Here is a 25,503-nt window from a genome sequence, read left to right on the forward strand (position 1 = left end):
AGCGCCCTGCAATCCTCGGCGGTGAAAGATGCGCCCAAAAAATTTGAAAGGTGTATCTCACACTTACCGATACAGACTATGCCGCAATTTAATTTTTTTCACCCCAAAAGGGTGTATATTGAATAGCGGAATAGAAAAAAGTATATATAAAAAGTTGTATCTCACACGTACCGATACAGACTATGCTGCAATTTAATTTTTTTCACCCCAAAAGGGTGTATATTGAATAGCGGAATAGAAAAATTTTTATAAAACGGTGTATCTCACATGTACAAACACAGACTAGGCCCCGATTACAATTTTCTGTACCCTAAAGGCAGGATGAGGATGAGGAAGAGGAGTAGGAGGAGTTCGGAACAGGAGGCAAACTGAAGCGCCCTGCAATCCTCGTGTAATGTTCTGGTACCTTTGGTACCCTAATTCCACTTTTCCTAAGTGTATGCGCCCCACCATTCTCTTTTGGTAAGGTGCGCATACACCTTTAAGACCGATGCTGTCATCACTGAGCACCGCTGGAGCGGCTATTTCAACCTCCGGCGGTCTCACTCACATGTTCGTTCAACGCCGCATAATCTGTCTTGAAGCTCTCATGCTTGCAAGCATACCTCGCTATCGGAAACCATGCTGCTGATCCCTGTATCCCGTTACCGGATCATCCGCTCTTGCCGAACCTCTCCTCTACTACATTGCTACTAGTGATAAGTACCCCACAGGGGAAACCTCTATAACCTTCATACTAAAGCTTACACTATCTAGCTCTGCATACTAAGGACTATTACTACATCTGCATTAACTAAGATTGCTAGCTCTTGAGCCTAATACCATCTGCTCTTGCACTGGGTTGGTCTATCCTGTATGTTCACCTGCTACTCTATCATCTGCTACCATACATGATTGCTAAACCTATCTGCATCCCATCTGCTACTATCTTACTTTCAAGAACATTCCTTTCAAGTGTCTGTCATCTACCATCTCTACCCAACCTGTCTCTTCAGCCTATCATCACTATATTACTATACATATAAGTCACTCTAGGAACATCTTATTGAGTGTGTGTATTTACTTGCTGAATTGAGACTATCCACACATGATGAGTCTTGGGAGTTGGGATTGGTGTCTCAGTGTTTCTCTACATGACTACTGAAGTGGAATATTTCTGCAGCTGTAAATCCACATTATACATAAAACGCAGGAGCGTTACACCTCGGCAGTGGAAGATGCGCCCAAAAAATTTGAAAGTTGTATCTCACACGTACCGATACAGACTATGCCGCAATGTAATTTTTTTCACCCCAAAAGGGTGTATATTGAATAGCGGAATAGAAACATTTTTATAAAACGGTGTATCTCACATGTACAAACACAGACTAGGCCCCGATTACAATTTTCTGTACCCTAAAGGCAGGATGAGGATGAGGAAGAGGAGTAGGAGGAGTTCGGAACAGGAGGCAAACTGAAGTGCCCCGCAATCCTCGGCGGTGGAAGATGCGGCCAAAAAATTTGAAAGGTCTATCTCACACGTACCGATACAGACTATGCCGCAATTAAATTTTTTTCACCCCAAAAGGGTGTATATTGAATAGCGGAATAGAAAATTTTTTATAAAACGGTGTATCTCACACGTACAAACACAGACTAGGCCCCGATTACAATTTTTTGTACCCTAAAGGCAGGATGAGGATGAGGAAGAGGAGTAGGAGGAGTTCGGAGCAGGAGGCAAACTGAAGCGCCCTGCAATCCTCGGCGGTGGAAGATGCGCCCAAAAAATTTGAAAGGTGCATATCACACGTACCGATACAGACTATGCCGCAATTTAATTTTTTTCACCCCAAAAGGGTGTATATTGAATAGCGGAATAGAAATAGTTTTATAAAACGGTATATCTCACACGTACAAACACAGACTAGCCCCCGATTACAATTTTGTTGTACCCTAAAGGCAGGATGAGGATGAGGAAGAGGAGTAGGAGGAGTTCGGAACAGGAGGCAAACTGAAGCGCCCTGCAATCCTCGGCGGTGGAAGATGGATAAAATTACCGAACACTGATTTTAAACCCGAACATACAGTAAAGTTTTCGGGTCCGTGTCCGGGTAGCAAAAATCCAATTATCCGGTACGGACCCGAATAATACAGTCCGTGTTCGCTCAACACTACACCCTAAAATACATTCTGCTGCTTCTCCGGAGTACAGGGATACTACATGTGTGAGACTTTTGGGGAACCTAGCTGTGTACGGGACCCCGAAAACCAATCCCCACCTTCAGGTTTTCTAATGGCGTAAATTGTGTATTTTACCTTTGTACTACCTGTCACAGTTTCAGAGGCCCTGAGATTTCAAGATAGCACAAAACCCCCCCAAATGACCCCATTTTGCAAAGTAGACACTCTAAGCTATTTGCTAAGAGGCATGGAGAGTCCATGGAATAGTTTATATTTTGCCACAAGTTTCGGGAATATTATTATTTCTTTTTTTGTTTGTTTGTTTGTTTTTTTACACAAAGTTGTCACTAAATGATATATTGCTCACACATGCCATGGGTATATGTGAAATGACACCCAAAAATACATTCTGCTGCTTCTCCTGAGTACAGGGATACCCCACGTGTGAGACTTTAGCGTACAGGACCCCGAAAACCAATCCCCACCTTCAGGCTTTCTAAGGGCGTAAATTGTTGATCTCACTCCTTACTACCTATCACACTTTTGAAGGCCTTGAAATGCCAAGATGGCACAAACCCCCCCCCCTTAAATGACCCCATTTTGCAAAGTAGACACTCCAAGCTATTTGCTGAGAGGCATGGTGAGAATTTTGCAGCTGTAATTTTTTTGGGAAACAGGAAACCGGAAAATGCATTTTTATTCCTCTTTTTTCAATTTACAAAACTTTGTGACAAAAAGTGAGATCTGCGAAACACTCAACATGCCTCTCTGCAAATAGATTAGGGTGTCTACTTTCCGAAAAGTGGTCATTTGAGGCGGGGGGGGGGGGGGTTGTGCTGTCTGGGCATTTCATGGCCTCTGAAACTGTGATAGGTAGTCAGGAGTGAAATCAACAATTTACGCCATTGGAAAGCCTGAAAGTGGTGATTGATTTTCGGGGTCCTGTACTTGGCTAGACTGCAAAAAAGTCCCACACATGGGGTATACCTGTACTCAGGAAAAGCAGCAGAATGTATTTTGGGGAGTCATTTCACATATGCCCATGGCATGTGTGAGAAATATATCATTTAGTGACAACTTTGTGTAAAAAATAAAAAAATAAAAAAATAATAATAATATATTTCCCGGAACTTGTGGCAAAATATAAAATATTCCATGGACTCACCATGCCTCTCAGCAAATAGCTTGGGTCTACTTTGCAAAATAGGGTAATTTGGGGGGTTTTGTGGTATCTTGAAATTCTAGGGCCTCTGAAACTGTGACAGGTAGTGCGGAGGTGAAATGCACAATTTACGCCATTAGAAAACCTGAAAGTGGTGATGGATTTTCGGAGTCCTGTACACAGCTAGGCTCCCAAAAACTCTCACACATGTGGTATCCCTGTACTTAGGAGAAGTAGCAGAATGTATTTTGGGGTGTCATTCCACATATACCCATGGTATGTGTGAGCAATTTATCTTTTAGTGACAATTTTGTGTTAAAAAAAACAATTTAAAAAAAAAAATGTAATTTTTCTCGAAACTTGTGGCAAAATATAAAATATTCCATGGACTCCCCATGCCTCTCAGCTAACAGCTTGGGTGTCTACTTTGCAAAATGGGGTAATTTGGGGGGTTTTGTGCTATCTTGAAATTTTAGGGCCTCCAAAACTGTGACAGGTAGTGCAGAGGTGAAATGCACAATTTACGCCATTAGAAAACCTGAAAGTGGTGATTAAGTTTCGGGGTCCCGTACACAGCTAGGCTCCCAAAAAGTCTCACACATGTGGTATCCCCATACTCAGGAGAAGCAGCAGAATGTATTTTGGGGTGTCATTCCACATATACCCATGGCATGTGTGAGGAATCTTTTAGTGACAACTTTGTGTTAAAAAAAACTGTAATGTTCCCAAAACTTGTGGCAAAATATAAAATATTCCATGGACTCACCATGCCTTTCAGCAAACAGCTTGGGGTGTCTATTTTCCAAAATGGGGTTATTTGGGTGGGTTTTGTGGCATCTTGACATTTCAGGGCCTCCTAAACCGTTATAGGTAGTGAGAAAATGCAATGAAAAATGTACGCCCTTTGAAATTCTGATGGTGGGGATTGGTTTTTGGGGTCCCGTACACAGCTAGGCTCCCAAAAAGTCTCACATATGTGGTATCCCTGTACTCAGGAGAAGCAGCAGAATATATTTTGGGGTGTAATTACACATATACCCATGGCATGTGTGAGCAATATATAATTTCAACTTTGTGTAAAAAAATTTTTTTGTCATTTTTCAAACACCTGTGACAAAAAAATGAAATATTCAATGAGCTCAACATGCCTCTCAGGACATTCCTTTGGATATCTACTTTCCAAAAAGTGGTAATTTGGGGGGGGGGGGTTGTACTGCCCTGCCATTTTAGCACTTCATGAAATGAAATAAGCAGTCAGAAATTAAAGCTGCATAAATTCCAGTATTTACACCATAGTTTGCAGACGTTTTCCGCGCAAACCAATAAAAATACGCTCACTGAGATTTTTTTTTGTCAAAGACATGTAGCTAAATACATTTTGGCCAAAATATATGACATAAATTGAGTATATTGTATATTTTCTAAAAGACAAAGTTGAAAATTTCATTTTTTCTCAAAATTTTCACTATTTTTTATTAATATCACAAAAAATAAAAAGTGCAGAGGTGATCAAATACCACCAAAAGAAAGCTCTATTTGTGGGGAAAAAAGGACGTACATTTTGTTTGGGTACAGCATTGCATGACTGCACAATTGTCAGTTAAAGTCACGCAGTGCCGAGTTGCAAAAAGTGGCCTGGACGTAAAGCAGGAAAATCCTCCGGTGGTAAAGTGGTTAAACAGTAAATCCAATTTCATGGGGGTGGAGCAATGGCTGAGTGAGGACGCTCGCCAGGTAAACAGGTGCGCTCCGATCGGTCTCCTCCCCAGCAGCTAAGCAGCTAAGCAGCCCAACCTAGCCCAGCCTAACCTGAACCGCATAGCTCGAGGAGACAGCGGCTTTTTGAAACCTTGCAGCTCCAGGAGAACGCGGCATTGTGAACCCCGCAGCATGAGGAGATAGCGGCATTGTGAGCGGCGAGGAGTCATACAGCCCAGCACAGCGGGCTCCGGTGCGCATACCATACCGCATACCGCACATATTTAGGCATACCGTGCATGCCGCAGATCTCAGGAGACAGGAGGAGGTAGCGGCACTGCATACACTGGGCATATTGTGCATTTCGCACATTTCGGCAACCCCGCAGCACGAGGAGATACGGGGAGACAGTGGCACTGGTAACCAGTGTGGGGATATACAGCCCAACATAGCGTTCGGGGGTCCGGTGCACCTACCATACATAACACACTCACTGTGCATACCGCATACCCAATGTGAGCCCTCGAGGTTGGTTGGGAGAAGACGGAGGTCAGATGTAGGAGATCCGGAGCTTGTGCAACTTAGCGTGGACATACAGCCACACAGCCTTAGCACAGTGGATAGCACAATACCGGGACTTTGGGATTACAGTGCACATTTCGCACATATCGCGCATACCGCATACCGTATATACCTCAAAGTAGGATACCACAAAAGCCGGGATACGGAGAGCCTGGTGAGACTGTGTGAACTGTGTGAACGGAGCCTGTGCACTCCAATCCGCCTTAGTGCGGTCACGGTCAAGCCTAGGTGGAAAGACTATGAGAGGTGGCAAGTTGAAGAAAGGAAGAGGAGCTGCCAGGATCACACGCTCAGTTGCAGCAGTGGCTGCAGCCAAGGAGATCAGCTGATTCTTTCAACAAGCCAACTCACTACCTATGAAGGCTATGTCTACAGCCGCGGCACCGGCGGAGATGCAGTACCCCCTGGACGCCTCCCTGGTAAGCACCCCTGATAAATCAAATACCTCAGACACCCTAAACACTTGTGACTTTTCTGTATTGTCGGTGGGGGGGGCGCCGGTGGGGTTGGATACTGTAGAGCCCAGAGAGGTTCAAGAGGGCCCAGGCAAGTTCCGGAAATCCATTCCCCAGGCACAGTCTCTCTCTTCAGCAGACCCAGAGATCCGAGCGCTGTTGCTAGCACTTCCCACTAGGGCGGATATAGAAGTAATGATGGGGCGGATGGAAGAAAACCATAGGAGAGAATTGCAGGAGCTCACCAAAGAGGTTCGCTCAGTATCTAATAGAGTCTCAGCTGGGGAGTCTGCCACAGCAAATTTGGAGGTACGAGTGAAGGCATTAGAATCAGCACAAGAAGCGCAGGCAAGCTCAGCTATAGACCTACAATTGCAGCTTGAGAGTATTGAGGATCGGAGTAGGCGTAATAACCTACGGATCCGCGGGCTGCCAGAAACCGCAGAAGCAGAAGATTTAACAGCAACTGCAACTGCTATTTTTCTTCAAATTACAGGACCCGACATTCCTGAGGTAGTGCGGATCGATCGAATTCACCGAGCATCAGGCCCACGCTCGTTGGACCCTAACAGGCCACGAGACATAATATGTAGGGTTCATCATTACCCACATAGAGAAAGTATAGTTCGAAAAGCATGGGATTTAGGAGATATCAATTTTAAGGGAACTAACTTGAGGATACTCCCGGATCTATCGTGGGCTACATTGCAAAGGAGAGGAATGCTCAAGCCGCTATTGGAAAGAGCCAGAGCACAGGATGCTTCATATCGCTGGGGATATCCGTTTTCTGTAACTTTCCAGAGAGAGCGCCGTTTTTGCACCATGAGATCCCGAGAGGACCTACCAGCGGTCTTTTCTTTTTTAGAAGTCCCTGCTTTTGAAGTGCCTGATTGGTTAATTTTTCTCCCGCGCACTTCAGGAGGCAATCTCAAGACAAAGAAAGGCAAAGCCCGACGGGACCCTAAAGAAGGCAATAATGAATTAGGGTGATGAAGAGGGAAGGAAGAGGTCCGTAGCAGCTGGTGAGGAGTCTACTTTTCTTGACCTTGCCTTTACTTTTCTTTTTTTTTTTTTTGGATTAAGTTGGCTGGATTAGATTTTTCCTTTTTTTTTTTTTTCCCCCTGAATTTTTTTTTTTTTTTTTTCTCTCATTTTTGGATGAGGGTCCTCCCTCCCTCCTTTTTTTCCACCCCCATTTACTGTTTTTAAACAGTAAATCCAGCTCAGTCCTAGTTTAAATATATGTATGTAAATGTATGTGGTTAGCTTTGGAGGGATCAGATTGTAAAGAATGAATGAGGATTGGAAGTCCTGTTCAAGCTGTTGCAAATGCAAAAGTCTGTTTCTCTTAAGTTGAGTCACTAACTGAATACAAATGACTTGAACCACAGGTCTGTGTGCCTCCCAAAGGGCGACTGACAATTTATCTGGAGAAGCATTCAATTCTAAATATTCTTTCAGAACTAGTTGTATATCAAGGCAAAAACCTGGGTTCAACTGATGCAACTCGTTCATACATCTAGTGGTGTCCTGTTTATTCAACAAAGAGGAGAGGGTGAGGATGACAGTGCTATTGTCTGTGATAGGGTAGATAGAAAAAGGAGTGGAGAAGGTAGGGGAATGAAAAGGGAAGAAAAATATGGTCTTTTCTGGAAAAAAAGCATTGTGGGGATGAGAATTCAATGTATAAAATCTACAATTAGGGTTATACTATTTCCACATGTTGCAGCAGTCATCTGGGCTTCAGGGGTATATGTGGATTTAGCAAGATAGGGGTACAACACCTGGTTTTGAATCCCTTGCCATAATAAGAGTGACCATCTGCATTCATTTTTTAATGCAAAATCTTTATCTCAGTGGCATGCTTTGTATTTATAATGCAACAAATGTCACATTTGCTGGCAACAGTGGTGTTCAATCATTGATCCCCAAAGAGACCCACCTATTATGGCACAAATTCATCATGCTACAACTGAGGAATGCATGTTAAGGCAGTGAGTTGCAAATACCTCTTTTTGCCCTCTCCATTCCATTCAGATGCTAAAACTAGAATATTTAATATTGATGAAAGATTGGTATTTGCCCCAAGCCCCAATCTAGGCCTGCATCTGAAGGTTTTATTTTTTTGTATAATGTGCCAATATGTAATTGGTTTCTGCAATCATTAGTTAAGAGAAACATTCATTCTTTTGGGGCTTACTGAGATTTTGTTTTTCTTCTGTAAGGCTGCTTAGATGTTATACATTTTGTTGCCATAATTTATGTGTTTTGAAAAACAAAACATTTGAAATCATGTTCACAGCTATTAGCCTGTGGCACCTAACTGACAAAATAACTAGCAATCAAGAGGCACCAGTGAAAGCACTTTAGAGTTTAAAATACTCTTCCACATAAATTGCTAGGACATGCAAGGCATTTAAATTGTCTTTATGAAATCCTAAAAGCCACTGCACAATGACAGCTTGTTGGACATCTACCACACATCTTCGGGTTTCTTTTAAGTTGACTACATGTTAAAATTACTTAACCAAACAAACCATGACATTTTTTTTTAAATATTTAGGAAACTGGCTTTTAAAAAAATGCTTTGGGCTTTTTTAAATTACTAGGAAATGTATACATTTGTATAAATGAAAAAGTTGTAGTGCTATATTCACATTAAATATTAGTGAAAACCAGGAAAAATCCCAAAAAAGTGATATATATTATATATAATATGCTGATGAGTTCTTACAGCCCTTTGGTGAAAAAAATACCCTCCTACCTTAAGGATACAACTCATGTCCTTAATCTTTTACAGGATATGTTGGCCACGGCAGACGTGGCCTCTCTGTATTCTATAATTGATCATGAACAAGGTCTAGAGGCTGCACAATATTATTTGGATTTATGGAGTCCCCTTGTGCAAGAACAAAAGGAGTTCATCCTGGAAGTTATTAGGTTCGCAATGACCCATAACTTCTTTTGGTTTGGCAATACTTACTACTTGCAAAATAGAGGAGTCGCTATGGGGGCAAAATTTGCCCCCAGTTTAGCAAACCTGTTCATGGCCAAATGGGAGGAGGATGTCATCTTGTGTGATCGTCCGCCACAACTCATTTTGTGGCGGCGATATATAGATGACTTCCTCCTCCTATGGGAGGGAGATGTCCTCTCCGTTAATTCTTTTATATCAGGCCTGAACAATAATGACAGGAAAATCAAACTGGATCATTCCAGTAGTAAAACCCAGATTACGTTTCTGGACCTTAATCTGGTTGTACAAAACGATAAAATTATCACGACTATGTTTTTCAAACAAACAGATAGAAACAGCTTCATTCCACAGGATAGTGGTCATCATAAATCCTGATTGGGGGCGATCCGCCCGTACGGCGTACTGACGTCATCTGACAAGGAAGTGCGGACGAGCGGAGTCGTCCGGCCGGTGGCTAACCATCAATGCTCTGTACTTCCTGACATATTGTGAGTGTTATTCGTTTACTTTTAATAAATTTTAAACCGGTTTTACACTATGGAAGCTGTTCTCTTTTTATGGTGGTGAATACCTTGGCTATCTTTTGGAGTCATCCGGGCTAGAACTTGCTTCATGTCAAGTGTCTCTATCCATGAAGTCTGATTTATCTACAGGCGTCTTTATTATCTACATGTGGTAAGAGGCGATTTCTACTGGTGAAGGCTAGCACTGGTTCCTAAGTGATATACCTGATTGCCCTGTTACACTTTGGCTTGTTTATTATTTATATATGGTAAGAGGCGATTTCAGCTGGTGAAGGTTCAGCACGGAAGCTAGAGTGTTTTATTTGATTACTCCCTGTCAGAGAAACCTTCAGCTGCAGACTGGTCATCACATGACAAGCACCACATGACTTCCACATGACTTCCTGGCTGCCTATAAAAGCTGAGCAAGTGCTCAGAGGAATTGCTGGTTTGTCTTTCAGCTTCCTGTACCTGAGTTCCTGTTTCCTGTGTGATCGTTTACCTGCTGTGACCCGGATTGACCCTGACCTGCTCTGCTCTTCTCCTGGACCCGACCTTGGCTTGTTTTACGGACTTTGCTTTTGCTTACCTGTGTTTGACCCTCTGCCTGCGACCCGGATTTACCTTCAGTCTCCTGTGCCTTGACCCTCTGCTTGTGACCAAGTCTTGTCTCCTATCTCCAGTGCCTTGACCCTCAGCCCGTGACCTGGATTGTCTGCTTACCTGTGTTTGACCCTCAGCCTGCTCCGGACTTTTACTGCTGGATCCTGATCAGTCTCTGCTCCAGCTCTACAGGACCTCCACGCAAGCTCTACCCTGCCTGCTGGTAGCTTGTGCCTCTTTGTGCCATCCACCCTCTGTATCACCTCCAGAGGGGCGGAGTGCGCTTAGTCGCAACAGCGAACCGCTCTCGGCATCTCGGCCTCGGTGAGTACCTCTATTCTGATAGTACAAACCAGCCATGTCAGAGGCCGACAGAGCGCGTTCTCCTCTTGAGATCCTGTGCCAGCAGGTCACAACCCTCACTGATGCAGTCCAGAAACTGCAGGAAGGCTATGCCCAGATTGACGGTCGTCTCCAGCAACTTTTAGGGTCATCTGCATCAACAGCCGCAGCCCCTGCGCCCACCAGCGGAGCCTCCTCTTCTCAAGTTGCATCAAGCCCCACAGTGATCATGGCTACCCCTGAGCCCAGGGTTCCCACACCGGAGCGTTTTTCAGGCGATCGCAAAAAGTTCCGGGCCTTCAAAAATGCATGCTCCTTGTACTTAGCCCTTCAGCCCAGGACTTTTTCGTCCGAAGTAGTTAAGGTGGGATTTGTCATCTCCCTGTTGACCGAAGAGCCGCAGGCCTGGGCCCACAGCCTGATGGAACAGAGGAGCTCTCTTCTGAACTCTTTGGACCTTTTCTTTGAAAGTATGTCTCAACTATATGATGACCCCCAACGCACCGCTACTGCAGAAGCCGTGCTACACTCCCTGTCCCAAGGAAAGAGACCAGTGGAGGACTACACTGCTGAATTTCGAAAATGGTCAGCTGACACAGGGTGGAACGAACCCGCTCTTAAATACCAGTACCGCCAGGGGCTGTCAGAAGCTTTGAAAGATGAGTTGGCCAGGATTGAAACCCCTGCCACTTTGGAGGATTTAATCCAATCCGCTACCAAGCTAGACAGGCGCATGCGCGAGCGGCGCTCTGAGCGCTCCCAGGGTCCCCGACCTAGTTGGATGCTCCCTAAACCTTCTCCCGTTCACCCATCCTTTCCAGTGACTCCTGTCACCTCTGCTCCAGAGGCTGAGCCCATGCAGCTTGGATTGGTCCGTGCTCCTCTTACCCCTGAAGAGAAGCAACGACGGCGACAGGCCAATCTCTGTCTGTACTGTGGGGGAACTGGACATTTTCTGCGTACCTGCCCCGTGAGACCCAGTAAGTCACGCTCGCAGTTTTTTATGAACTTTCAGAACCCTGGTTTATCCCAGACTTATGTCACCCTCTCTGTCTCCTTACAGCTAATGGAAAAGGAAGTTCATCTACCAGCAATTATTGATTCCGGAGCCTGTAGTTGTTTTCTAGACACTTCACTGGCCCAAAAACTGCACATTCCACTGCAAACCAAAGAACAAGGCCTCCAAGTCTACCTGGCTGATGGGTCTCTCCCTCGCTCTGGATTTGTCACACAACAGACAAGGCCCATCCTTGTCACCACGGACTCTGGCCACCAGGAGCTTCTAAGCTTTGACATCATCTTCTCCCCCATGTTCCCCATCATTTTGGGGCTCCCCTGGCTACAGGCACATGAACCTGACATCAATTGGAACAAGAAGAAAGTCTCCTTTTCCTCTCCCTACTGTTCCCAGCATTGCCTTCCTCCAGCTCCAGCCGCCTGTTTAACCGTAGCACCTACACCTGACAATCTCCAGCACGTCCCTCCGGTATATCTTGAATTTAGAGATGTCTTCGATAAACAAAAAGCTGATTGCCTACCACCTCATCGGTCTTACGACTGCCCCATTGATTTGCTACCTGGTTCTGAAATACCCTTTGGCCGTATCTTTCCACTATCAGAGACTGAACTAGCGGCTCTTAAAACGTATATTGATGAGAACTTGGATAAGGGTTTCATTCGTCCATCATCTTCACCGGCCGGAGCCGGCATCTTCTTTGTGGAAAAGAAAGATGGTTCCCTAAGACCATGCATAGACTATAGAGAACTGAACAAAATAACGATAAAAAATCGCTATCCTCTTCCACTTATCCCAGAGTTGTTTCAGCGTTTCCGTTCTGCCCGAATCTTCTCCAAGTTGGATCTGCGAGGTGCCTATAACCTCATCCGAATCAGGCCTGGAGACGAATGGAAGACTGCCTTCAGGTCCAGGTTTGGACATTATGAATATTTGGTAATGCCCTTTGGGTTGTGTAACGCCCCGGCCACATTTCAGCACCTGGTAAACGACATCTTTCGAGAATATCTGGACAATTTCCTAGTTGTTTACCTGGACGACATTCTTATTTTTTCTGCCACCATTGAGCTACACCGGGTTCATGTAAAGACAGTCCTTGCAATTCTCAGGAGACACAAATTGTACCTTAAAGCAGAGAAATGCGAATTCGAAAAATCTGTTGTGCAATTCCTAGGCTTTATCATTTCTACCAACGGGGTCGCAATGGATCCACAGAAGGTCAAGGCAATTCAGGAGTGGCCGGCTCCAGTAGACAAAAAGGGGGTACAGCGGTTTATCGGATTCGCTAATTTTTACCGGAGGTTTATCGTTGGCTTCTCATCCATTGTTGCACCCATCACCCAACTAACCCGCCAACATAGTCGTTTTCAGTGGTCCCAAGAGGCCCAGGAAGCTTTTACGAAGCTCAAAGCCCTGTTCACCTCTGCACCAATCCTACGGCATCCGGATCCAGCCCTGCCATTTGTGTTGGAGGTAGACGCCTCGGAAACCGCCACTGGAGCCATCCTCTCCCAGAGACAGGGCCCCAAGGCTCTCCTCCATCCTGTAGCTTTCGCATCTCGGAAACTAAGTTCCCCGGAAAGGAATTATGATGTGGGAGACCGGGAGCTGTTGGCCATCAAGTTCGCTCTGGAGGAGTGGAGATATCTGTTGGAGGGTGCTTCCCATTCCATCATGATCTTCACCGATCATAAAAACCTAGAATACCTCAGGACAGCCAAACGCTTAAGACCCAGGCAAGCCCGGTGGGCCCTCTTCTTTTCTAGGTTCAACTTTCATATCTCTTATAGACCTGGCCTCAAGAATGGGAAAGCAGACGCACTCTCCCGGATGTTCCCTGAATCTCCCCAGTCAACGGAACCTAGCACCATCTTATCTCCACAAAACTTCCTTCTGCTCACAGACACTGATCTTATGACCACCATCAAGTTGGCATCCAGCCATTGTACTGACCCAGAAATATCCTCCTTGGAGAAACGAGATGACTTGTTCTGGTCCCAAGGAAGAATTTTTGTCCCACCGGAGGCTAGACCCATGACGTTAAAGTTGCTTCATGACCATAAACTGGCTGGTCACTTTGGGACTCAAAAGACTTTGGAATTGGTTGCCCGTTCTTTTTGGTGGCCTGGTTGGAGGCAGGACTGTAAAGAGTATGTCCTCTCTTGTATTTCTTGCCAGCGCAGTAAAGTGGCTAACACCAAATCTTGGGGATTACTTAGACCTTTACCCATTCCAGAACGCCCATGGGCTGAAGTTTCTATGGACTTCATTGTTGATCTTCCTCCCTCGGAAGGTTTCACCTCCATTCTGGTTGTTGTCGACCGCCTTTCCAAAATGGCACACTTCTTGCCCATGGTGGGCACCCCCTCTGCTTTGGAGACAGCTAACATTTTTATCAAAGAAATAATAAGGCTACATGGAGTACCCGACAGTGTTGTTTCTGACAGAGGGGTTCAGTTCACCTCCAAATTTTGGAAAGAACTTTGTAAAGCACTACAAATAAAGGTCTGTCTCTCCTTTGCGTATCACCCTCAAAGCAATGGCCAGACAGAGAGAACGAACCAAACTCTGGAGCAGTATCTCCGCTGTTTCTCTTCTGGCTCTCAGGATGACTGGTCCTCTCTGCTACCCTACGCGGAGTTTGCGTATAATAATTCAGTTCATTCAGCCACCAACCAAACGCCCTTCTGGTCTAACTTTGGGTTTCACCCTTCTTTCCTTCCAAACGCTACCCCTGAATTATCTGTTCCTGCTGTCCAAGATCGCATAGCCTCCATCCAACAGAACTTTCAAAGGATTCAGGAAACCATGCAAAAGGCCCAGGATGACTATAAGAAGTACTACAACAGGGGAAGGAAGGAGAACCCGGTTTTCAAGGTCGGTGAGGAAGTTTGGTTATCTTCAGCTAACCTCAAATTACCTTTTCCCTCACGGAAGTTGGGCCCAAAGTTCATAGGGCCGTTCAAAATCAAGAGGATGGTTAACCCTGTGGCCTTTGAATTGGCCTTACCCAGCTCTTACAGGATTCATTCTGTCTTTCATGCATCCTTACTAAAACCAGTGATTCCTAGCCCCTTCCCGGGAAGAGAGGAGCCGCCTCCTCCACCGGTCCAGGTGGATGGAGAAAATGAATTTGAGGTTGAAGCCATACTGAACTGCAGGAAGAGGGGTAGACTTCTCCAATACCTAATCAAGTGGAAGGGGTACCCACCTGAAAACAACTCTTGGGAACCCTCAAGAAACATACACGCCCCTCGCTTGATCCGAGCTTTTCATGTGAATCACCCGGAGTTGATGTCCAGTTTGGGCGTCCAGAGGCCGCCCCTCGGGGGGGGGCACTGTCAGAGAAACCTTCAGCTGCAGACTGGTCATCACATGACAAGCACCACATGACTTCCACATGACTTCCTGGCTGCCTATAAAAGCTGAGCAAGTGCTCAGAGGAATTGCTGGTTTGTCTTTCAGCTTCCTGTACCTGAGTTCCTGTTTCCTGTGTGATCGTTTACCTGCTGTGACCCGGATTGACCCTGACCTGCTCTGCTCTTCTCCTGGACCCGACCTTGGCTTGTTTTACGGACTTTGCTTTTGCTTACCTGTGTTTGACCCTCTGCCTGCGACCCGGATTTACCTTCAGTCTCCTGTGCCTTGACCCTCTGCTTGTGACCAAGTCTTGTCTCCTATCTCCAGTGCCTTGACCCTCAGCCTGTGACCTGGATTGTCTGCTTACCTGTGTTTGACCCTCAGCCTGCTCCGGACTTTTACTGCTGGATCCTGATCAGTCTCTGCTCCAGCTCTACAGGACCTCCACGCAAGCTCTACCCTGCCTGCTGGTAGCTTGTGCCTCTTTGTGCCATCCACCCTCTGTATCACCTCCAGAGGGGCGGAGTGCGCTTAGTCGCAACAGCGAACCGCTCTCGGCATCTCGGCCTCGGTGAGTACCTCTATTCTGATATCCCATTCACTTTGGCGTTTTTACTTCCTTCGCATGGTAAGAGGCGATTTCAGCTGGTGAAGGATAGCACTCACTCTTTATTGATTTATGCGATTGCCCTTATTCACTCTGGTAAGGGGTACCTTTAGGTGTTCTATTGCATGGGATTATTTTCTTTTTCTTTAATTTATTTTCTTCAACTATCGGTTTGTGAGCATTCACATTGGTGGTGGTTATATCAACACAACATAATTTTTTGAGCCAACCATTGAATGATCACATTGGTGTTTAAGTCACTTAAAATCATTTATGTTGGGTTTTATGCTATTGCGCTTTTTATATTTAATTTTATGATTCAACGACCACTGAATCACCACGAGCTTACTGGTTCCGGTCTTCCATCAAGGGGACAAGACTCACTATAGAGAACCTGCATTTACATTTACCTTTTCTGGTAAGCATACATCCATAAGGAGCCTGGTCAGAAAACTGAGATTTTACCAATTTATGGACTTTTATGGACTTTATTTTTCCATTACTCATTCATAGCGCGACTTGATTTAGAACTTGATAATGTTATCAATGAGACAGCGGCTATTGATAGAGCAAAATTATTGGTGCCAAAGCCTAGAGAGACTAATCAGAATTTTAAAAATGCTTTTATTACTTCTTATTCGACCCAACATTTTTTAATTAAAAACATTTTAAAAAAACATTGGCCCGTCATTAAGAGTGATCGTATTTTGGGTCCCAGTCTCTCTGAACGTCCTAATGCTGTCTTTAGAGGAGTTCCCTCCCACAAGATCGCCAACAATGTGATTGAGAGGCCCCTTCGACCTACATTTTTTTGGTGATCTTAAGGGATTTTTCCCTTGTCGGAGGTGCAACATTTGCTCTCTAAATTCTTTTAAGGGTAGAAGAGTTGAAAAGTTTACGTTGGCTGCTACTGGCCGTGAGTACACTATCAATTCATTTATCCCTTGTTCTACCGTTAATGTTGTCTACCTCCTGCAATGTAAGTGTGGTAGACAATATGTTGGGAGAACAATGAGGAAAATGCAGATCAGACTAGGGGAACACGTAGGTAACATAAAAAAGGGGTTCCCTGGTCATAGTGTGTCAAAGCATTATGACCATTGTCACCATAGAAACCCCAAAAATACCTTCTTCGTTGGGATTGATAAATCCACTCCCCATTGGAGAGGATCCAACGTGAAACGAGAAATTTCGCGTATGGAGACCCGTTGGATTTATTTTCTCAAAACATATGTGCTGCATGGCTTAAATATTGAGTGGGATGTGAACTCTTTCATTAACAATAGTTGATGTTTTATGGTTCCTTTTTTATGGATAGCTGTCTTTTTTACTAATGTTTTAGAATAATCGTTTTATCTGTGCACACATCTTCGGCTGTGTTTTTATTACATGGTTGCTGACTTTACCTTAGATTTATTGTTGCCTTTGACATCCTATTATGATTTTGAGTGTCCTGGTTGTCATATTATATTTATTGGATTTTATTATCTGTATTTATAATAATCTTTATTATTATTATTTTTGAAGACCGTTTAAATTATGTATTACTTGTCTTCTAAATGCTTTCATTAAGGATTGTTAGTTTCCTATGTTTTTAATTGTATTTGTATTTGGCTGACGGCGGACGCTTCAGTTTACTTCCGCCTTTATCCAGTATGGTGAGGTGAGTGCTTCCGCCCTGTCCTGTTCGCGTTTGGCTGGAATCCATACTTGGCTGTTGGTTGACTGAACATTTTACTTCCGCCCTCACCTAGTATGGTGAGATCATTACTTCCGCCTTATCGCGTCCACGATTGGTTGGATTAGCCGTCACTTTTGTGTGATTGGGGTTATGAGGCGCATGTACAGCGTCTGGTAGCCACACCCAGATGACGTCCTTTGATGATGAAACGCGCCGGTGGCACCAGATGCTACATACACACGCCCCATCTATGCCGGCTGTTACTATTGCGCTGCTTGGAACATGCAGGACGCCGCAATTGGACTGACCGCAGCTTCTATGTTGATTGTGCCTGTATTTCGCCTGTTTTTGTGAGTAATTTTCCAAATAAATATTTTGTGTGCACTATACAGTATCACGCTATGTTCTTTTTATCATATATCTCCATGTATATGTGACCATTGCTGAACATAACTGCTGAGATCGGAGCTTCCTATTTTTACTACCTGGCTTTCCTGTTTAGGCTGGAGCATTCCACATTGATTCGAAGGCTTGGTGAGGTAATTTCATTAATTTGAATGACCACAGTGTTCTGGTAAGCTGCCCTCCATCAGCTGCACTTTGTGGTGTCCCTCTACCTTCACTTCCCTGGTGGTGTTGGATTGGAAGAGATTATTTGGACTATTCACTATTTTTATTTATGGTTTTGAACCCTCATTATCACTTTTTTTGGGATTTTTCCTGGTTTTCACTAATATTTAAGTCATTTGCACTATTTATACCATGTGATTCAAACTTTCATTTGTTTTTTTCACTCATGTTTTTTACATTTACGATTAGCGCTACACTTTTTGCTGTTTATATTTTTGGGATCTTTGTTTGTGGGTCTTGTGTATGCAGCTTTTCTTGTTTTGAGTACTTCGTTTAGCGCAGAAATTTTTCTATTTTTTTCTTATTCACATTAGGTCCTGTGTGCATGGATTGTATACAATCAATATGATCTATTAAGGACATGTGTCTTATACATTAGGGTGTTGAGGTAGAAGCCCATAGTGAATGGGTTATCAATTCAATATTGATTGCAACATCTAATCCCATTGCTATCCAACATACCATTTCGAGTCTCCTCATTTTTAGAGAGTTTATTGGAGTAAGGTTTTTTAAGGGTCTGAAATGAGGCATGGACGTTTGAGGGTTTTTTAGGCCTCTGTTTTTGAAACCAGTCAATACCAGTGGGGATAAAGTTTTAATACAGACCAAGGATTGGAGATCATCTTGAATCTGTAGATAACAGAAGAGTAGGTCAGTGTTGGGTTGGTTGCCAAATTAGGTTATATATATAGGAATCAGGAATCAGAGAAGTTTCCATTATTTCATGCCATATGATTCTAAAAAGGAATGCACTCACATGAATTAATGAATAGGGCACATAATTCACAGTCAGATGATGGAATGGAGCCTGTGTTAGGGGAGGTGGCACAGCTGCAGGGAAAACTGTATCTTTCTTCATTCCCTCTTGAGAGGCTTAAAGACAAGGCAACGCTTAGGTAAAAAGGTTGAGGATGCCTTTGGTATTATAATGGCATTTGAAAATTGGTCTATGTGCTATCCAAGCTGCAGGGATAGCATCTCTGCTTTATCCAATCAGTTGGTTGGTTGGTTGATTGGTTGGTTGACCTGAGCTTTTGGTGTGGGAGCAGGACCTGGTAACTGTTGCAGAACCAAAGGACTGGTCCAAGTGAATTGATAGAATGTATAAAGGAATTTTAAATTTGTCCCTGTTGGAAGCAAATGTCAAAGTCTTCTCCAGACGGTACCTGGCGCTATCTAGCTTTGTGTAAATGTATCATGACTCTTTTCCCAAGTGCTTTTGACAGTGTGGCAGAAGAGGGAATATGTTTCACGTGTGGTCGCAGTGTACAAAGGTGCAGTGTTTCTGGACCCGTATTTTCATAATTCATGTACATGGTTACCAGTATAAATAAATAGAAAACATCTAGGAGTGCCTTAATGAATATGACTGCTCTAGATATCTCAAAGCCATGATGTCAGTACAAGTAGGTTTCCCCTACATCTTGGATGTAGGGTGGGCTATTTTGTTTTAAATTTTGGCCTGGTATGGATTGCGGGAGGGGGGGGGGTCCATGCTATTTTTTACTAATTTCCATTTTAAAATATCTTCCAAGACGCTGACATCATTGTATTAAAGACATAATTTAATGTTTTAGAAAATTGGAGTTTTGGTTAAGGGAACAGCATGGAAGGGCACCAAGAATGATACAAGTTTTTATACAGAAAATAACAAATATACATGCAATTTACAACTATTTGCAATCTATAACTATTTGAAAATGCTTGTTTTCCTCTTCTGTAAAGGAGATGTAGTTCTGCTACATTGCGTTAATAAAGTTAAGATATATTTTTTGTAGATTTGAAAACTAAAATAGGTTATTTCATTATTGTATAGAAATCCACATTTCAAATCACAGTAATGGATTGCACTGTCATAGAAAAAAATTGGTGTTTTTAGAATTATTGTTTTCCTATATGATAATTAATACATAAAAATGCTACACCAATCATAGCAATAAAATATTTGTAGTCTTCTATACAACTCCTTGCTACAACATTATATAAAGCATTTTACACTCAAGCTATTTGTATGTACTGTGCAATGCATTCATGGTTCTCTATTGGACATTGTTCCCCCCTTATTGAATCCATTAAATATACAGTAAGGAAAAACAATTGTGTAATATTTCACTTTTTAGCCTTCATATGTCATATCAGATGTGGTTATATACCTGTCAGCTAAAGTAAGCTATAAAATTACTCATGTACAGTAACTGGTCATACATTCTGGACCAATAAAATCAATCACATAAATAGGAAAGTAAACCTATACAATGTAGTCCTTATAGCAGTTTAAATAGAAGCTATGAATCCCTATTTTACATGCTGAACAGGGCATGGAAATTGAAGTTGCATATTATTATTTAGGAATACCTGTTCTCTGGATTAACTGCAATAGGCTCTTTCCTTCACTGGCTTGTGCCCAATGATAGTTCACAGTTGTACATTTGCCTAGGGGGTGGCTGAGCTGTCTGGCTGGTCTCCTTTGCTATCCGATTACATTTTTTTTATTTTTTTATTTTTTTACTCTTGTTTATTTTCACTCATTACCACATACTAATGCTATATATACACACATATATACGAAATCAGACTTAACTAGCAACTGCTATTATTTGAACAAGTATAAGCTGTGCATTCTTGTCTACAGTAAACATAATTTGTTGTTTTTTCTTACTACTTTTTAAACAGTAGAGTATGTTCAGAGAAGGGCAAAGCTAAGTGAAAATTCACTTGAAGAATACCCAAATACAATATGTGCAAAGAAATGCACTTCACTTTGCAAATTTACTTAGCTTAGTGAATGAGGTGAAGCTGCCCTGACCTTGATAATACAATCATGTGTGCAAGAAGCCGAAATCATGCATTTTTCACTGCTTATGATTCTGTGCAAAGTATATTTTTAGTTAGCTCATTATTTCATTAACTTTGCAAAGCGAAAATTTACTTTTCATACGTTGATTTAATAAAAGAGTAGAGGATGTTCAGTTTTTAAAGTGAAACAGCCTTTATTTCAATCATCCAATCATGTTTTTTTTTTTTTCTTGTTCAAATATTTTATTGATAACCAAGAACAAAGTACAATGAAACGCTTGTCATTTGTAAGATATAAAACGTACAAGAAAGAACACATCAAGTCAGATATGAATATGACAATGAGTGTGAGTATAGCTTGGCCCAAAAAAAGGTAGCAATGTGGTATTGCAAAATTTGGAGTTAATAGTCTGGCACTGTAATCGTAAGGACATGGAAGAGGTATAGAAATTTGGGTTAGATAGGCATCTTATTGATCATGATCCACCCCATACAAGCTAGAAGGATAGTGGACATAAGGGCTGTAAGGTGAGAAAGCATGGGAGGGTAGTTAGTGGCGTATAAGTGGGATGAATCAGCTGTAAGCTTGATTCCAAGGAAGGGGGTGTGGTGGCTGAACCAGGCAAAGGGCAAAACCTCTTGCAATTGTTCAAGTAGGGGTGTTGGTAGGGTAACATTGAGTGTGATGGATTTGTGGGGGTTGATTTGCAGTCCAGAGATTTGGCCAAAATGTTTAAAGATATGGCGGAGATTGGGGATGGAAATATGTGGAGAGATCATGAAGGTCAGAACGTCGTCCATGAAAAGGCAGAGTTTATGCTGGGTGCCACCTAACTCAACCCCTTTTATGTTTGGATCTGCACAAATTAAGTGAGCTAGGGGCTCAATAGCTAGGCCGAAGAGTAGGGGGGCATAGTGGGCAGCCCTGTTGAGTGCCTCTTTCGAAATGAAGAAGTTCTAATCTATGACCTGCGTATTGTACATAGGCTTTAGTGTTAGCATATAAGAATGATATCCAGTGAAGTAAGTGCGCACAGCATGGGCCAGGAGTACCACTTGGCGGACATTATCACCTGCCTGATGAGATGAGATGAAGCCCACTTGGTCCCTGTGGATTAGGGAGCCAATAATCAAGTTCAAGTGGTTGAAAATAATTTTGACATGATTTTTATAACAGGATTAAGGGCAGAAATGGGTCTGTAATTAAACCACGAGGTGCCATCCTAGCGGGGCTTTGGTATCACCGAGAAGACAGCTATTAATGTTTCAGTCCTAAAAGAGTGACCGTCTAGGATAGAGTTTAAAGCTGCAATTAGTAGTAGCAAATTCTTTATAGTAGGTGGCTGAGAACCCATCTAGTCCAGGTCGCTTGCGTGGTTTTAGTGCCGTAATAGCTGTCAGGACTTCTGTGTCCATTAAAAGTTTATCAAGGTTCTCATTCTATGAGGTCGAGAACTTGGGAAGTTTGATGGTAGAAAACAGAGTTTCCGCCTTTGAGGGGTCAAAAGTGTCAGATTATAGGTCTGAAAGCCTACGGTGGAATTTGTGGAGGATCCTGAGGAGATTTTTAGTGTAATAGTCCTTGGAAAGTTTCAGACGAAGGGGTTTGGGCATGTGATCTAGCCAAGGTAGGGTTTTATTTTTTATTTTATTTCCCTTGCTGATGATATGACATTCAAAATTTTTTTCAATGTCAGCTGAACAGTCAGTAGGTGTTAGTTAGCCTGGTGGTTTGTGATATTATGATAATATATACTTAACTGCAGTCTTTTTTTGTGTTAAAGCGGAGTTCCGGCCTCGGAAAGGTTTTTTCAATAAAAATACCCCCGGGACAGTCAGGGCTAGTACATTCCATAATGGATAGCCTCTGAACTGTCCCAGGTCGCACTTACCTTTTAGAAGAAATACTTACCTTGAACATTTCTTCTCCAGCGCTGCCATCTCAGGTATGGGCAGCTGAAGCCAGCGCATCCTCTTCTGCATCCTCTTCTGTGTCCTCTTCACCCCAGAATGCCCTGCACCAGCCCCGGTCGTCACTTCCGGGGCAGGCGCATCATCCCTGCACAGCATGCCCAGAAGCTGTTTAGCAGGGAATGACGCGCCTGCACCGGAACTGACGAGCGGGGCCGGCGCAGGCGCATTGACTCCCGGGAGCGATGACGTTCAGCTCCCAGGAGTCATGGCAAGCAGAAAGTGACGACGCGGGCCGTGGCCAAAGAGGGAGGAAGTAGAAGGAAGGTAAGTATACTTTCTTCAAAAACAAGATAAGTAAAGAAAAAAATTGGGAGTATCAATTTGTTTTTTAGGGGATTTACAGCAAGTGGATGGGCCAAAGTTGTTTTTGAGCCCGGAAATCTGTTTAAACTAATTTGATATGTCCAGTGTATCACTCCAGATTGCCAGCTATAAATGAGTGCTTATCTAGCTCATCACTGACAGTCAGTTCATATACAGAGGAAGAACACAAACAAAATTCTTTGCTCATTTAAAAACATGGCATCACTGGCTACATACAGGCTGAAACCTTTTAAAGAGTAACTCAACTTACATGGAAAAAAAATAGCAAATAACAAAAAATGTATATAACATATACAATTGTGACACAAGTAATATTGTGATTGATTGTTATTAAAAATTACCTTTCCTTTTTAATCTGCAGCTCTGTAATTTTCTATAAAATGCAATGCAATATGACTACCTGGAGGTGTTCTGTACACAAAATAAGTACAGCACACCCCCCAGAAACATAAGTTCCTGCTTGTGTGGTTGACTGATTTTCCCAGAAGTCTGCACTAAGATACAAGTCAGATTTCCAGCATCCCCTGCAACAAAAATGTAGTTTTTGATGATATACTCCCAATAGGATATCACATCTAAAGGGATGCAGGCCCAGCAATTTTCCTCATTAGAGGGGCAGCAGCTAATTGATAATTATGAAACCACTCCTATTAGATTCACATTCTACAAGGACACAGACAAATACACAGTGATTTCTTCAGAGTTTGTTAAAATCCTTGCAATGTACATAGATCACCCAGAGGGGAATGTTTTTTTCTCAACAAAAGTCGAGTTACTCTTTAAGTGTCTCAATCTTACAAACACTTAGTCATACTCCTTCTTCTGTGCTTTTATTATTTGTATATTTCCCCCAATCCCTCGAAGCGTCATTACCTTAATGCATGAAATCTATAAACGTATAGGGTGGTTAGAAAATGCTCACTTGCCTTAAAGGCTGTCATATACTGTATAACTAACCATTGACCTTGTTTTTCAATTACCAAGAGATATTTGCTATGACAAAAAAAAATTTTCAATTTTTTATCACTTTTGTGTTATCTGGGGCATGAGTGTCTAAAGCTAAAAGAAGAAAAACTCTGTTTTCGCTGATGACATGCTTTCTTGCAATGTAGATTTTCTGTTTCAGATAGCAAAACAATTAGAAGGAAAGAGTCAAGTCAAATCAGACATGCAGTGCTTGTTACAGAATATTCAAGCCTACGTTTTCTCTCTGTCACATTATATTCTGTCGCTTTGTGACTTCTTAATAAGAAATAACTTTTCAGGTAAATGTGGGCCTTTAAGCATGAACTGAAATTCTAACATTACATTTCAACTTTTTGACATTACCTGAAATGTACAGTAGATTTTTAAGAATTCAGCTTACCTTCATCGCTGTTGTCATCCACTAGGATAATTTCCTTTAGGAGATGGACAGGTGTGTGATTTACTGCACTGTGTACTGATCGTAGAATCACTGATAGGGCTTCATTGACAAATATGAAAATGATTGATATCTGAGGAAGTTCCTTGGGGTATTTTAATTTCTTGCACCTGAAAGATATGAAACCATTACATATAGCATGCTCTTTTCTAGCAAAGTATTTTTTATAATTTCCTGGATAAAATTATTTTAGTGATGCCTACTAAAATTATCGTAAATTTTAACAGTGTCAAGACAACAACCACACATAGCTTCCAATTAAATCCAGAAAATGGTATTGTGCAAGCAGCTTACAGAGACATGCCACTCTCATCATCTCCTGATATATTTCACTCCCTACTAGGCCCTAATTGCTGAATTTACACAGTGGGGATTTGAAAGTTTGGGCACCCCAGGTAAAAATTTGTATTAATGTGCATAAAGAAGCCAAGAAAAGATGGAAAAATCTCCAAAAGGCATCAAATTACAGATTAGACATTCTTATAATATGTCAACAAAAGTTAGATTTTATTTCCATCATTGACACTTTCAAAATTACAGAAAACAAAAAAATGGCGTCTGCAAAAGTTTGGGCATCTTGCAAAATTTATAGCATGCACTGCCCCCCTTGTAAGGCTGAGACCTGCCAGTGTCATGGATTGTTCTCAATCATTGTCTGGGAAGATCAGGTGATGTCAATCTCAAAGGTTTTAACCACTTAAGCCCCGGAGGATTTTCCTGCTCAAAGACCAGGATCTATTTTGCGATTCCGCACTGCGTGACTTTAACGGACAATTGCGTGGTCGTGCGACACTGTACCCATCTCACGAGTAGAAGGAAAAAAGGATTCAATAAAATTTCAGTAAATTTTGGATGGTAACCTGATGCCATCTGTGAAAAAGCTGAAGTTAAAGAGAGGATGGCTTCTACAAAAGGATAATGATCCTAAACACACCTCGAAATCTATGGGGGATTACATCAAAAGGTGTAAACTGAAGGTTTTGCCATGGCCTTCACAATCTCCTGACCTCAACATAATTAAAAATCTATGGATAGACCTTAAAAGAGCAGTGCGTGACAGACAGCCCAGAAATCTCAAAGAACTGGAAGACTTTTGTAAGGAAGAATGGGCAAAGATACCTCAAACAAGAATTGAAAGACTCTTGGCTGGCTATAAAAAGCGTTTACAAGCTGTGATACTTGCCAAAGGGGGCAGTACAAGATATTAACTC

General features: G+C 42.6%; 1 protein-coding gene across 1 annotated transcript in view; it reads right to left on the bottom strand.

The window, feature by feature from the left end:
• Nucleotides 1-25,503, bottom strand: part of GALNT17 (polypeptide N-acetylgalactosaminyltransferase 17) — a 630,956-nt gene that overhangs the window by 380,869 nt on the left and 224,584 nt on the right. Inside the window, exon 3 of the mRNA XM_082246998.1 lies at nucleotides 24,236-24,402. Coding sequence (XP_082103124.1) covers nucleotides 24,236-24,402 — 167 coding nt within the window. The remainder of the gene's footprint in view (nucleotides 1-24,235; nucleotides 24,403-25,503) is intronic.

This window comes from Pelophylax lessonae (genome assembly GCF_965119305.1).
Source record: "Pelophylax lessonae genome assembly, chromosome: 2".
Taxonomy (NCBI): Eukaryota; Metazoa; Chordata; class Amphibia; order Anura; family Ranidae; genus Pelophylax; species Pelophylax lessonae.